At 41.7% G+C, this 14650-nt stretch overlaps 1 protein-coding gene across 1 annotated transcript; it reads right to left on the bottom strand.

The window, feature by feature from the left end:
* Window positions 1–6098: 6098 nt before the first annotated feature.
* On the bottom strand, window positions 6099–14385 carry LOC113083116 (uncharacterized). The gene is made up of 2 exons (XM_026254378.1): window positions 7511–14385; window positions 6099–7040 (listed from the first exon to the last, which is right to left on the bottom strand). The coding sequence occupies exon 1, from the start codon at window positions 13716–13718 to the stop codon at window positions 7821–7823; it is 5898 nt and encodes a 1965-aa protein (XP_026110163.1). The 5' UTR covers window positions 13719–14385; the 3' UTR covers window positions 6099–7040; window positions 7511–7820.
* Window positions 14386–14650: the final 265 nt, after the last annotated feature.

Here is a 14650-nt window from a genome sequence, read left to right as displayed (position 1 = left end):
TTACAGTTTATCTATCTCTGTCGCAGTTGAGGCATTCACGTGTGATAAATGCAGGGAAATAGTTAGGCTGACAGAGAAGATTTCAGAATTAGAGACAAGCATCCAAACTCTAATTGAGGACAGTAAGAATGTTAGGGCTTTAGATACGGCTTTGGATGCGTCTAGCTAAGGGATTCCTGTACATTGTTCGGTTCTGGCAACAGAGCCCCTGCAGCAGGGCAACTGGCTGACAGTGAGGCAGCGTAGTCGTGGGTCAAAACACCACTCTTCTGTTCTGATCAAAACATTAAACAGGTTCTCCCCACTCAGTGATGGCACCCACTGAGAAACCTGATGAAAGTGCTCTAGTTATTGGTGATTCTATTGTACGGAAAGTGAATATAGAATAGGGCTGGGACAACGCGTCAAGGTCATCATTGACGTCGACGCAAAAAATACGCGCATCAATTCGTCGACCTGTTTTTATTTCTCTAAAAAACGTTTGCAAAACATTTACCTTATGCGCGCTGAATATACGCGATGGCCGTCAAAGCCTTATTTGATCGGTGAGTGATGTAGAATAGAATGACTGCTGCACCTGACAGGGCGCGTACGAGAGAGAGCCCCGGCCGCGTGCGCACTCACAGTCTTCAAACAACATGAGCGCTTCTTGCTCTCTCTCTCTCCCTTGTGCATATTAATCAAAATCATTAAACACGATAGAAAAAGGGCGAAACACCGAAGTTTCACGCGCGCTCGCACACTCACAGTCTTCAAACTACACGAGGGCTGTCTTGCTCTCTCTCTCTCTCTCTCCCTCGTGCATAGTAACCAAAATCATTAGACACGATAGAAAAAGGGCGGAACGCCAAAGTTTCACGTGGTGCATTCTGAGATTTTTTTTTTTCTCCGTGACAGGCTGCTGGGTCCCACTGTTAATTTTTTTTTTTTTTTTTTGGAAAAGCACTCTCTGTATTAGCTTAAAGCCCTCAAGTTTACATTGGTTACTGTATTCTTTCAATTGCTCTAAACAAGTATTTTGGGTGACCTTTTTTATTGAATGCTAGACATCAAGTTGTTGTTATTTTCATCTGAAAGAACTTTTTTTTCAGTAAGCTCCGTGCTCCGTGTTCATGTGTTCCGTAAGCTTGTTTCAGTAAGTATGTGTTTTCAAGGCTTCAAGGTTTTATTGAATGCTATCTCTATATAAGTGCAATGTAAAGCATTCTTAGTCAGTCTTTTATTTTGTAATTTTTAGAGCAATAAACATATATTGCAATGTTAAGGAATTCATGTTTTTTTCATTCAGATATGTAAATCAACATGTATAAATTGTTAGTAGTCAATTAATGGGGAGATAATCGAAATCGAATCGGTCTGAAAAAATTAATCGTTAGATTAATCGATGCATCGAAAAAATAATCGCTAGATTAATCGTTTAAAAAATAATCGTTTATCCCAGCCCTAATATAGAAACACCAGCCACCATAGTCAAATGTATACCGGGAGCCAGAGCCCCTGACATTTTGGCAAATTTAAAAGTGCTGGCTAATGCTAAACGTAAATACAGTAAGATTGTTATTCATGCCGGCACTAATGATGTTTGACTTCGCCAGTCGGAGATCACTAAAAATAACATTAAAGAGGTGTGTGAACTTGCAAGCATGATGTCAGACATCATATTTATGGGTGTGACGGTTAGTATATAACCGTGAGACCGGCGGTTATAGTTGAACACCGTCTTAAGAACTCTATAACCGCCAAAACCGCGCCACTAAAATATTTTTTACAAACATTTTTTATCAAAAATTATTTTTCATTTTTTAGATAGGATCATCAGATGCGCAATATATCGGGAGACATGGTTTTTACCACTTAATGAAGTTTTGTAAATCGTCAGACATGATATTTACCACTTCATTAAATTTTTCTTTGTAGAAAACATTTCTTAAAAACAAATTTCGTTTTGAACAAATTTTATCTAAATTTTAATAAAGGTTTCATCAACCAATTGCATGTATTTTAATAAATAAAAAGCAAATATAGCAGACAATGATAACCGTGACATGGAAGCACCAGCGCGCCGCGTTGACTTGCACTGCACTGTGAACTAGAGCGCATCTCATTGTAAATGAAACTCAGCGTAGGCCTATGCCTCATACTCTAGCATTAAATATCTTTGCTGCATCCTTTCTAGAACAGACAATGGCTTTTTTTTTTTTTTTGCGGCTCGCATCAGCAAAGCATAGACCGCAAAACAATCAGCGGATGGCGGGCGGGTGCGGCTTTGAAATTTGCTCAAAAAACTTTGGCGCGGATGATGAGTTTTGTGACAGATCTCCTTAATAAACGGAGGTCTGAAATCTCTGCCCCTTTACCGATCAGAGCGCGCGCTGACACGGAGTTAACCCGCTATCTCCAAGATCAACCAATTGACTCTACGGCAGATCCACTAGCATGGTGGCGAGACCATATGAAACAAAATGAAACACGCTATCTCTAGAAATATGGTAAATAGTCTTAGAGTTTATACTGTACTAACTGGGGCCCAGGTCAGTATCCAGACAGACTGGCTAAACTGACCGTCTGCTAGCTGCCTCACATCACAGAGGTCAGTTAATTCACATAGAGACTCTTTCACCTAGATATCACACTATAGAGACTGTGTCTGTTCCCCAAACTAGAAAATACAAAAAACGTCCAAACCAAGTTAAGATAAGATTGAGGTTCAACAAATAAATAACAGATGCAATACGGATAAACAAATGATAAAGCTTGGCTCATTAAATATCAGATCCCTTTCTACGAAAACACTTTTTGTAAATAATATGATAACTGATCATAATCTAGATGTGCACTGTTTGACAGAAACCTGGTTAAACCTGATGATTACATTATTTTAAATGAGTCCACCCCCCAAGATTACTGTTATAAACATGAGCCGTGTCTAAAAGGCAAAGGGGGAGGTGTTGCTTCAATTTATAACAACGTTTTCAGGATTTCTCAGAGGGCAGGCTTCAAGTATAACTCGTTTGAAGTAATGGTTATATAACATTATTCAGAGAAACAAATGTTAATGATAAATCCCCTGTTATGTTTGTACTAGCTACTGGATACAGGCCACCAGGGCACCATACATACTTTATTAAAGAGTTTGGTGATTTTACGTCCGAGTTAGTTCTGGCTGCATATAAAGTTTTTAATAGTTGGTGATTTTAATAACCTTGTTGATAATGTAAAAGATGCATTGGGATCAGCATTTATAGACATTCTGAACTCTATTGGGGTTAGAAAACACGTTTCAGGTGTTTTTACTCTAGATTTAATACTGTCACATGGAATTGATGTTGATAGTGTTGAAATTATGCAGCCAAGTGATGATATCTCAGATCATTATTTAGTTTTGTTCAAACTTCATATAGCCAAAATTGTGAATTCTACTTCTTGTCACAAGTATGGAAGAACCATCAATTCTACCACTTCTAGTTATCTTCCTGATGTATCTGAATACCTTAGCATATCCAGAACCCCAGAATAACTTGATGATGTAACAGAACCTATGAACTCTCTCTTTTTTAGCATTTTAAATACAGTTGCTCCTTTACGCTTAAAGGTCCCATGACATGGATTATTTCCTTTTCTTTAAATGCTTTTTAATGTTTCCTTAGGTGTATTTATATTGTTATATTGTTATATATGTATTTTTACATTTAAAATTTAGAAATAAAAAGCATTTTTATATCCTGACATTAGCCCACTGGCTTGAATGCTCTGTTTGAAGGGGCGTGTCAATCACCTTTATTTATATAGTGCTTTAAACAAAATACATTGCGCCAAAGCACTGAACAACATTCATTTGGAAAACAGTGTCTCAATAATGCAAAATGATAGTTAAAGGCAGTTCATCATTGAATTCAGTTATGTCATCTCTGTTCAGTTGAAATAGTGTCTGTGTTAATTTGCAATCAAGTCAATGATATCGCTGTAGATGAAGTGACCCCAACTAAGCAAGCCAGAGGCGACAGCGGCAAGGAACCGAAACTCCATCTGCTGTGAGACTCAGAGTAAACCACAACTGTTGTGATTGGCTGACATCTTTGCATTCGAAATGCATATTACATGTGAAACCCCTCTCAAATATATATATATATATATATATATATATATATATATATATATATATTACTATTACAGCTGTCGAGATTAACGAATCGTGGAAGTGTTGATTATATAATTATCTTTTCCCCATCACATGAAAGGCTGCAATGATGAGCATTGAGTAGACAGAGTCTGTTTATCGCGTGGATGCAGTGATCTCGTCATTATTGCAACAAGTTATCTCACAAAATGCTTTCACCACCGCTAACAGCAAACACATGAATACAGTAAGAGCTCCGTTGTGCAGCATAACAGCGTCATTCATTGTAACGGCAGTTTGGGCAAGTGTGCAGATATACTCGCAATGTGTGACAGCTCCGGAAAAAAGCGAGCATTCTTTGATCGCTCTCTGTAGTTAAATCACAATTTAAATAACAGATTTGTTTCATGCTACTAAGAGAAACAACGTGAAGTGGAACGTTTAGTCACTGGCTTGATTCACTGATGAATAAACAGTATTAAGTGATTTAGAAAGAAAGTCTGTGTGAACTTGAATGATTAGCTACCCATCAGAAATCACTGATCACAGATCAGGCATTAATGAGCACTGTTACTCACTGTTTGTGCCGGTGCTGTCGAATCCATATCATAAAAGTCTGTTTAAAACGCCTGTGCTGACATTGCGACTGAATTAAATGTAAATATTTGGGCGGGCAAAGCAGAGAAAGGGGAGGTAACAATTCTCGTTACAACGTCACAACGAGGAGATTCAAGATCAGCCCGTTTGAGCTTCCATTTTCTCAAAGGCAGAGAAAGATAGAAAAATCTCAATGTACACCGATTCAAATTTCTAGAAACTTGGGGAGCATATACAGGCTAGGGGAACTCATATTAATGTTAAAAAACCTCAGAAAGTGAAATTTTCATGTCATAGGACCTTTAAGGAAGGTTAAGGAAACCAGTATGACACCATGGTATAATGAGCATACTCGCACCCTAAAGAGAGCAGCCCGAAAAATGGAGTGCAGCTGGAGGAAAACAAAATTAGAGGTATTTCGTATTGCTTGGCAGGAAAGTGACCTATCCTACAGAAAAGCATTAAAAACTGCTAGATCCAATTACTTTTCTTCTCTTTTAGAAGAATAAAAAACATAACCCCAGGTATTAATTCAATAAAGTGGCTAAATTAACGACAAATAAAGCCTCAACAAGTGTTGACATTTACCAACATCACAGCAGTAACGACTTTATGAACTACTTCTAAAATCAATACTATTAGACATAAAATTGCAACCATTCAGCCGTCAGCTACAGTATCGCATCAGACAGTCCACTATAGACCCCATGAGGAACAGTTCCACTCATTCTCTACTATAGGAGAGGAAATCATCTAAACCAACATGTATGTTAGACCCTATACCATCTAAACTCCTAAAAGAGGTGCTTCCAGAAGTCATAGATCCTCTTCTGACTATTATTAATTCCATTAGCATTTACAATGAATTATGATGCAAGTAAGTGCTGATGTGCTGATGGCCACTTATACAAATGGTAATAACACAAATGTTCCATATAGTAAATAATCCACTCTCTCTATTCATATAGACACGTTCACTTTGATAGCTGTGATTATACAGTAATAGGGAGCTGAGGCCATCCTTAAAAATATTCTTGTTTGCCGTAACATGAACGACCCTGTCAATTTAGGACTGACTCAACTTTTTTTGCTTTTAGTCCGACCAACTTGCCGATCAGGTCATCGATTCATGGGTTCTGAACTAATGAATCATGGTTCGTTGAATCTAAAACAATGCAAACCTAACACTTGTAGATTTTGAATTTAGGCATATAAAATGAAACCTTTGTAAACGAAATGCCTGGCCTGGCGCCAGCCTGGCTGGATTTAAACTATTTACGACAAGAAATTCCAGAGTCACGTGAGCAGCCTCAAAGGAGAAATGAAACACCCACATTCCTAAACACACATACAAACTTTTCTTTAAGTTCTTTATGTAAGTCCTTAATAATATGTATTTTGAATATGTTTGTGCGTTGCATAAAATGGTTAATACTTGTTATGCGAGGATTATAATTTGCTGACTTGTAAATTGGAAATGTTTCTCCTAATTTCAATGTTCTCAAATAGAATCATGAGTGTAACCCTACACCTTTAGCAACTCATAAAACCTCATAAGACCCAACTAACCACCTATATGCAAGGTGTGTAAAATGTATTAATCTGGAATAACGAACTTGCTGGAATATCACTGCTGAAATCTGATAAATCAGAACTTATTAGAGTGGGTGTTTCCCCAGAGACAAAGGAACTTTTTCCCGCTTCACATCGTGGACGTTCATTGGTTGTTCACGCGAACGGAGGCGTCACATGCATCACACAGCAACTGCAGCTTCGGACACACGCATAACAGCAAATAATACTTCTGCACATTGTTTCTCTTTTTACAACAGAAATGTGAAATGTGAATCTGACTGTATTCAGACAGTTTCATGCATACAGATACAGATTAGGGCTAGAATCGCCTAGGGCTGTCAAAATAGCTGGAAAACAATTCAAATTTTTTACTTAAATATGATCAAAATTCGCATTGTATTCAAATTAAAAATGCATAATAATTTCAGTTAGGGTGAAGAAAAGCTTTTTGCTTCTCTTCTGAGGCCTCAAGATAGCGCATCGAGCAAAATATTACTGCACGTTTATTCAAAGCATTAGAATACATGACTCTGAAAAAACAACATAATATCTAAAATATTTATTATAAACAATTATTATGAATTAAGTTGCTTAAAGAATTATAAACAAAACAGCATCATGTATTGTTGGAGAGGAAAGAGACTGCTAGGCTTGGGTTTGAATTATCAGCAGTATACACTCCTGGTGTGTCGGTCAGGACACAATGAATGAGGAGACTGTAGCTTCTTTCCAAAGTGTATTCAAAATGAGTCTAAAAATAACAAAACATAACAGTATAAGTAAAACAGGTTTACAAATAAATCAGACACTTCTTAATCAAGAATAACAGCATTTTCATTATAATCTAAATAACAGCTGTAGTTTTCAATATGCAGAGGATGCAATTAAAGACAATATAACTATTGATCTGGTCCCACAAAATGGTTTCAGTCTTAATATATTAATAAATCCAGGTCCATTAAACCGTTTATCAATTCTCAAATAACATAATCAAAAACGTAGCAATACTGGTTAATCCTTACACAGTATCAAGACATAACCAATTACTATGTAAACTGTAACATCAAAAGCTGTATTTAGTAGAAATTGCACATCATATCTTGTTTATCTATCGACGATCACACGTGAATCGTTACATGCCCATACATGCCTGTGTAAACTATAATGTTAAATAATACACTTCAAAACGCATTTAAAACATGTAAACTGAAGAGAACTTACTTTATGGTCATGAACTAACACTTTGAAACACCAAACGCCGACAAACATCCAAAATAACAGGCAGGAAAAACTTCGGTGCGCAGCTGAGGAAAACTTGAGCACAGCTGCCGTTCTCTCAGTAATAATACAAGCAGTCATCAGGCAGCAAACCAGTACAATAATGCCTCCTACTGGATGTACGTCGAAATACAGTCTACAATTATCAAAATAACAGTCCCTTCAATAAAAGACCTAATTTCTCTAGGAGCCTTTCATACAGCCGCCCCCAAAGGTGCTGTGCAACTTTGCTCCTACTAAAAGGCGGCTTAACTTAGGATGAGTTGGTAGGATGGGTTTCGTTATCTGGCAGAGCTGGATGGATCACCAACCGTGCTACGGGTCTGGTGTAGACTTGCCCCTTTATATCCACATCAGCAGACCTGACATGTCCATCCGAACTGCGGTGCGTCCTGATGACATGTCCAACAGGCCAGAGGGCCCTAGGCATCTGTGGATCTACAATCATAACAACCGTTTTCTCTGTTAGATCTGGGGGTGAGGACTGCCACTTTTGCCGTGTCTGGAGGCCTGGGAGGTAGTTTCGGATAAACCTGGACCAGAAGTTATCCGCCAGGACTTGCGAATGCCTCCAGCGTCTGCGACTTAACAATTCAGACTCCGGGTAGATTACCTGTGGCAAGGAACCATCTGGCCGCCCCATGAGCAAACTGTTTGGGGTCACTGGGTCAATGTCGGCAACATCCGAAGACACGTACCCTAAAGGCTTTGAGTTAAGAATAGATTCTACCTCTAGGAGAACTGTCAGCAGGACTTCTTCCGGAACGGACTGAGCTCCCACAGTAGTATAAAGGGCTGACTTTACCGATCGTACCTCTCTCTCCCACACTCCTCCGAAATGTGGGGCTGCTGGAGGATTGAAATGAAATTGTATCCTCTGTCGAGCAAGCTGTTTCTGTAAGTCAGGAGCCATTTCAGCGAATGCTTCTCTCAGCTCTCTTTCACCCCCTTTGAAATTTGTTCCCCTGTCTGACCACAGTTCCATTGGTGTTCCCCTTCGTGCAACAAACCGCCTAAAGGCCATCAGGAAGGAATCAGTATTCATGGTACTGAGGAGGTCCAAGTGCACCGCTCTAGTAGTTAGACACTTAAAGATTATCCCCCAGCGTTTCTCTGTGCGTCTCCCAATTTTAATAAGCATTGGTCCAAAGCAGTCTACACCACATGAGTAAAAGGCAGGTTTGTGGAGACGGAGACGGGCAGAAGGCAAGTCTGCCATTTTAGAAATAGTTGGCTGTGCCCTCCAACGCTGACATTCTGGACACCCATGCTGGTGCCGACGAATGGCTTCACGACCACGAAGAATCCAATAATGGCGTCGGATTTCGGCAAACACACGCTCAGCTCCTGGGTGATGTAACTTGCAATCATAATGCTTAATCAGTAGACGGGTGACTGGATAATGAGCGTCCAATACAATGGGGTGTAAGGTACATTTTTCTATTGACTCAGCTCTCCTCAATCGACCTCCCACTCTGATTAAACCACTAAATCTGTCCAGTTCAGGAGCTAAGGTAAGAAGATTACTGTCAGCAGACACTGGCTTTCCTTTCTCCAAATGTTGATAGTCATTGGGAAAAGACTCCTGCTGTACTCGCTTGAGAATAAGGATCTCCGCTTGATTATAATCATTTGCATCGGGAAAGGAATCAGAGGTAGAGTTTACCTGAATTTCCTTAGCAGTGGCATCCAGGAGTTCTTGCCAGGTGTGATAGTTCCAAGCATCCGGTACACTGGATCGGGGTGGTACTGCAGCGGTACCGCAAAAGGCAGACTTCCGTAGCTCTGTGGGGTCATCTGTCAGGTCTGTTCCTGGCATTACTGGCCAGGTGGCTGGATCTTGGAGTAAAAAGGGAGGTCCTTGAGACCATCTATTTATCCCTGAAAGAACATTCAGTGGTCTGCCTCTGGTGAGGTCATCGGCAGGATTGCTAGCAGAATCCACATAGCGCCAAGAACAATTCCCTGTTAGCTCCTGGATTTCGGCAACTCTATTGCCAACAAAAACTTTGTAATGGCATGATTCCGAGTTCAGCCAGGTAAGGACAGTGGAGGAGTCTGTCCACAACACCGTGGTCTCAATTTGCAAGGTCAGTTCCCTCTGAAGCAATCTGGCTAACTGAGCAGCCACAAGAGCTCCACAAAGTTCCAATCGAGGAATGGAATGAGAACGTTTGGGTGCTACTCGGGATCGAGCTACCATGAAAGACAGGTACACTTGGCCTCTTTTGTCAGTGGTCCTCATGTATGCCACAGCTCCATATGCCTGTTCTGAGGCATCTGAAAAGATGTGAACTTCATGTATGGCACCATCCTTCTCCACCTCAAGAGGGACATAAGTCCTAGGGAGGGTTATGTTTGGTAGGTACTGGAGTTCATTCTCCCAGACGTGCCATGACTGCAAGAGTTCAGGAGGTAAGTTTGGATCATCCCAACCCCGCTGCTTATTCCATAGCTGCCTAATGATGACCTTGGCTCGAGTAGTGTACGGCAAAAGAAGTCCGAGAGGGTCATATTGAGTGGCTAGGACCTTGTAGATGTTCCTGAGGGTGGGAGTCTTATACACGACAGGTCGGCTCTTGAATGACAGTTTATCAGTCTGCCAGTTCCAGTGTAGACCTAAGGTTGATTCTGATATGTCGGTCTTGTCTTGAGCTAACCAAAGTTCCAAGCTCTCAGCTTGAGCTTCTGTGGGTAAATGACTCAGAACTCCGGGAACATTGCTGGCCCACTGTCGTATCTCAAATCCAGCTGTAGAAAGCATCTCTCTCAATCCATCAACCAGACACCTCGCCGCTTCAGGGGTGCTCAGACTCTGAAGGCAATTGTCCACATAAAAACATTTCTCTACTGAGAACCTGATGGATTCATCAGCCACACTGTGCTCGGTCACATGGCGCTGCAGAGCATAAGTGGCACAGCACGGACTGCATGCAGTGCCAAATGGTAACACCTGCCATTCGAAAACTTTAGGTGGTTCTCCCACTTTCAGATCACGCCACAGGAAACGCAGTAGGGGACGATCTTCGGGAAGGAGGCGGACCTGATGGAACATCGCCTTGATGTCACCACTTACTGCGACTGAATGCTCCCTAAATCTGATGAGCACACCTAGCAATGATGCGCCAAGTGTAGGGCCAGGCAGCAGATACTGATTGAGACTCTGCCCATGATATTGGTGGGAACAGTTGAAAACCACACGAGATTTCCCGTTATGACTGACAATGTGGTGAGGTATATACCAACATTCCTCTGAGTCTGTTGTTTCTTTATTTACTTCCTGGACAGCTCCTGTCTGCTTGAGCTTCTCCATCTCAGCTCTGTAGATCTCTGCTTTCACCGTATCCTTCAACAAACGTTTCTCAATACTGCGCAGGTTAGGCATGACTGATTCCTTAGGGGCATGCAACATAGGCATATCTTTCTGCCGTAACAAGGGTGTTGCAAGTCGAAGAATGCCATTGACTTCGGTGCGGATGGTCTTGGTTTCGAGTAACTTTAAAGCTTCCTGATCTTGTTTAGACCGAGTCACCTCTTTCTCATCTCTGTGTGGAACAGTTTCCATCTGCCAGAGCCTTTGGACATTCTTAAAGAGCTCATCTTGAGGTGGAAGGACTGATGTCAGCAGGCATTGTTGGGAGGATGCAGGCCGCCCCATGAATGATGCAGGGCCCTGGAGGGTCCATCCCAGGAGTGTGAGGACAGCAGCAGGTCCACCTGGAGAACCTAATCTGACAGGTTCAATTGGGGTAATGAGATGGGGCTGATCTGACCCAATCAGAAGTAGAGGCTGAACATCTTTAATTTGCAGGATGGGAAGACCATGTAAGTGGTGATACTTCTTCTGCAGCTGATCCACAGGATAAGACTGTCGTGACAAATTGAGGCGATCAGCAGTGAAGGCATGTTCGATTTTGTAAAGAATTTGAGGCTTGTGGGTTGAGGATACTTGAAAGGAGATAGATGACCCACAAAGAACTTCAATGTCTTGTCGAACAGTGTGCAAGGAGAGATCTTCAGGTGTACCCTGTATACCGAGGGCTTTGGCAGCAGTAAGGAGCAAGATGGTCCTCTCAGAGCCATCATCCAGAAGTGCAAATGTATCTAAAGTGCGGTCTTCATAATGAACATGGATAGGTACTACCTTCAGCATTACACGGTTCCCAACCACTGGTTTGTCCAGGTAAAATCTGTCTGGAGAGGAATTGGTAAGGCAGGTTTTCTCACTACTAACTGTATCCTCTTTGGAAGATCTAACGTTTACATTGTGCAGAGGTCGAAGATGTTTGCCTTGACATAGGTTGCAGGGCTTCTTCAGGTCACACTGAGCAGCGTGGTGAGTCCTGGCACAGCGCCAACAACGATTATTTTCTCGAATCCAGTCTTTGGCCTGATCAGTGGTAAGTTTAGCGAATGCTTTGCATTGACTCAAATAATGCTCTGTGCTATCACAGAATGGGCAAAACCGTTTCATTTCACTTGACTTGGTCCTTTGAGTAGTACCCTTCTGAGGTGATAGGGAAGTTAAATTATGAGCCTCTCCAACTCCATGAAGAACGGCTACAGTCCTTTTACTCTGTACAGGTCGGAAAGTCTGACGGTCTTGGACTCCTCGTGAGACAATTTCAACATCAAAGTCATGACACCAAGCTTCATAGCGGAGCCAGTTTGAAAGGTCGTGCAGAGTAGGTACAGTTCCAGGTTGCCGGAACATGTGACGGCGGAACTCAGCTCGTTGCTCAGTAGGAAGTTTACTCACAAGGCGTGCCACATGTGACCCACAATTCAATTCAATGTCACCTTCAGGTCCTAAAGTTTTCAACAAACCCACCAACGACTGTACCTGCAGAGCAAACTTTTGAAATGCAACAGTATCCCCACGCCTTACATCAGGAGCTTCTAAAACACTGGCAATTTTCCTCAATGCTAGTTGGTGGGGCTGACCAAACTTCTCATGGAGGGCCACCATGGTGTCAGTAAATGGGGTAGGCGAGTTCAGAAAGGCATCCGCAATCAGCTTAGCTTCATCCAACTTTAAATGGTCCACCAGTATTTGATACTTAAAGAGTTCAGTCCCATCTGGAGGAAGCAAATTCTCTAAGGCAATTCGAAGTCTGGCGAACTCGCTTGGATCTGGCCGGCTGAACTTGGGGATGGTAGGGGTAGGCCCTCTATAGACATACTCTGACCCTGAGGTGTGGGAAAAATGTGGTATATTGGACTCTACTTTAACTGCAGGTGTTGGATGACTTGGCTGAGCTGGCATGGCTCCATATCGAGGAGAAGAAACTGGGATTTGAACCTGTGAAGGTTTCCGATATAAGGACTGTGCAGTTGAGGATAACAACTCTCTGAGGTCTTCAGGGGTTGGTGGCGGAGGTAGCACATCTGTACTTTGAGAATAATACTGAGAAGGCAGATATGATTGGGAAGATTGAGACTTGGAGGCCTTCGAGTACCTCGGTACCTCTCGTTGGTATGTAGCTGTACTGGGTTTTGATAACTTTAAAGTCTCCATGCCCCTTCTCAGTTCTAATTCGGGCTCAGGCCAGGGTGGAAGCTCAGGCCATTCTTTATCCTCAGCTGGTGTGGCCTGCTCTGTCTGGTCAACGTGGCAGGAAGGACGGGATGGCAATTTGGGATCTGATCGCACTGGAGGACTATCATGGCTTTTACTTGGACTGAGCTCTGCTCTCAAGGCTTGAGCAACTTTAACTAGTTCTTTGAACTCAGTACTAACTGCTTTCAACTCCATCATGTCATCACGAAAGGCTTGGTGTGTCTGCAGCAGCTGTGCATTCTCTCTGCGAATGGCTTGTAGCTCATTATAGTACTCAGGCATAGGGTATCTGGGCTGCTGGGCTGACATGAATGACTGAGGTAGGTTTTCACTATGCTCTGCAGAACTGAAGCTTGGTGATCTCAACCGAGGGCCTGTGGGAAGCGCAGCATCATCACAGAGGTAATTAGGATTGTGCCATGATGACTGGAGAGGTGTCAAAGGGGCTGGTACCTCCCAGTGGGGTGAAATAGCAGGTTCCGTTACAGCTCTGCCACCTACATACTGCACTTCGAAGTCATGGAGACGTACTGGTGGACGTGTTTGGCGTTTTGATCTGGATGTTCCAACGATCTCCTCATCAGATTCCATGGTACCCGGAATGAACACTGCATCCGGCTCGAAGGACCAGTTGTTGGAGAGGAAAGAGACTGCTAGGCTTGGGTTTGAATTATCAGCAGTATACACTCCTGGTGTGTCGGTCAGGACACAATGAATGAGGAGACTGTAGCTTCTTTCCAAAGTGTATTCAAAATGAGTCTAAAAATAACAAAACATAACAGTATAAGTAAAACAGGTTTACAAATAAATCAGACACTTCTTAATCAAGAATAACAGCATTTTCATTATAATCTAAATAACAGCTGTAGTTTTCAATATGCAGAGGATGCAATTAAAGACAATATAACTATTGATCTGGTCCCACAAAATGGTTTCAGTCTTAATATATTAATAAATCCAGGTCCATTAAACCGTTTATCAATTCTCAAATAACATAATCAAAAACGTAGCAATACTGGTTAATCCTTACACAGTATCAAGACATAACCAATTACTATGTAAACTGTAACATCAAAAGCTGTATTTAGTAGAAATTGCACATCATATCTTGTTTATCTATCGACGATCACACGTGAATCGTTACATGCCCATACATGCCTGTGTAAACTATAATGTTAAATAATACACTTCAAAACGCATTTAAAACATATGTAAACTGAAGAGAACTTACTTTATGGTCATGAACTAACACTTTGAAACACCAAAACGCCGACAAACATCCAAAATAACAGGCAGGAAAAACTTCGGTGCGCAGCTGAGGAAAACTTGAGCACAGCTGCCGTTCTCTCAGTAATAATACAAGCAGTCATCAGGCAGCAACCAGTACAATAATGCCTCCTACTGGATGTACGTCGAAATACAGTCTACAATTATCAAAATAAGAGTCCCTTCAATAAAAGACCTAATTTCTCTAGGAGCCTTTCATACATGTATGCATGCATTGTTAAATAAAAAGGGCGGAA

This window comes from Carassius auratus, unplaced genomic scaffold (assembly GCF_003368295.1).
Source record: "Carassius auratus strain Wakin unplaced genomic scaffold, ASM336829v1 scaf_tig00037377, whole genome shotgun sequence".
NCBI lineage: Eukaryota > Metazoa > Chordata > Actinopteri > Cypriniformes > Cyprinidae > Carassius > Carassius auratus.
The sequence above is the reverse complement of the archived record's forward strand: the minus strand, read 5'-3'. Positions and strand labels throughout refer to the sequence as shown.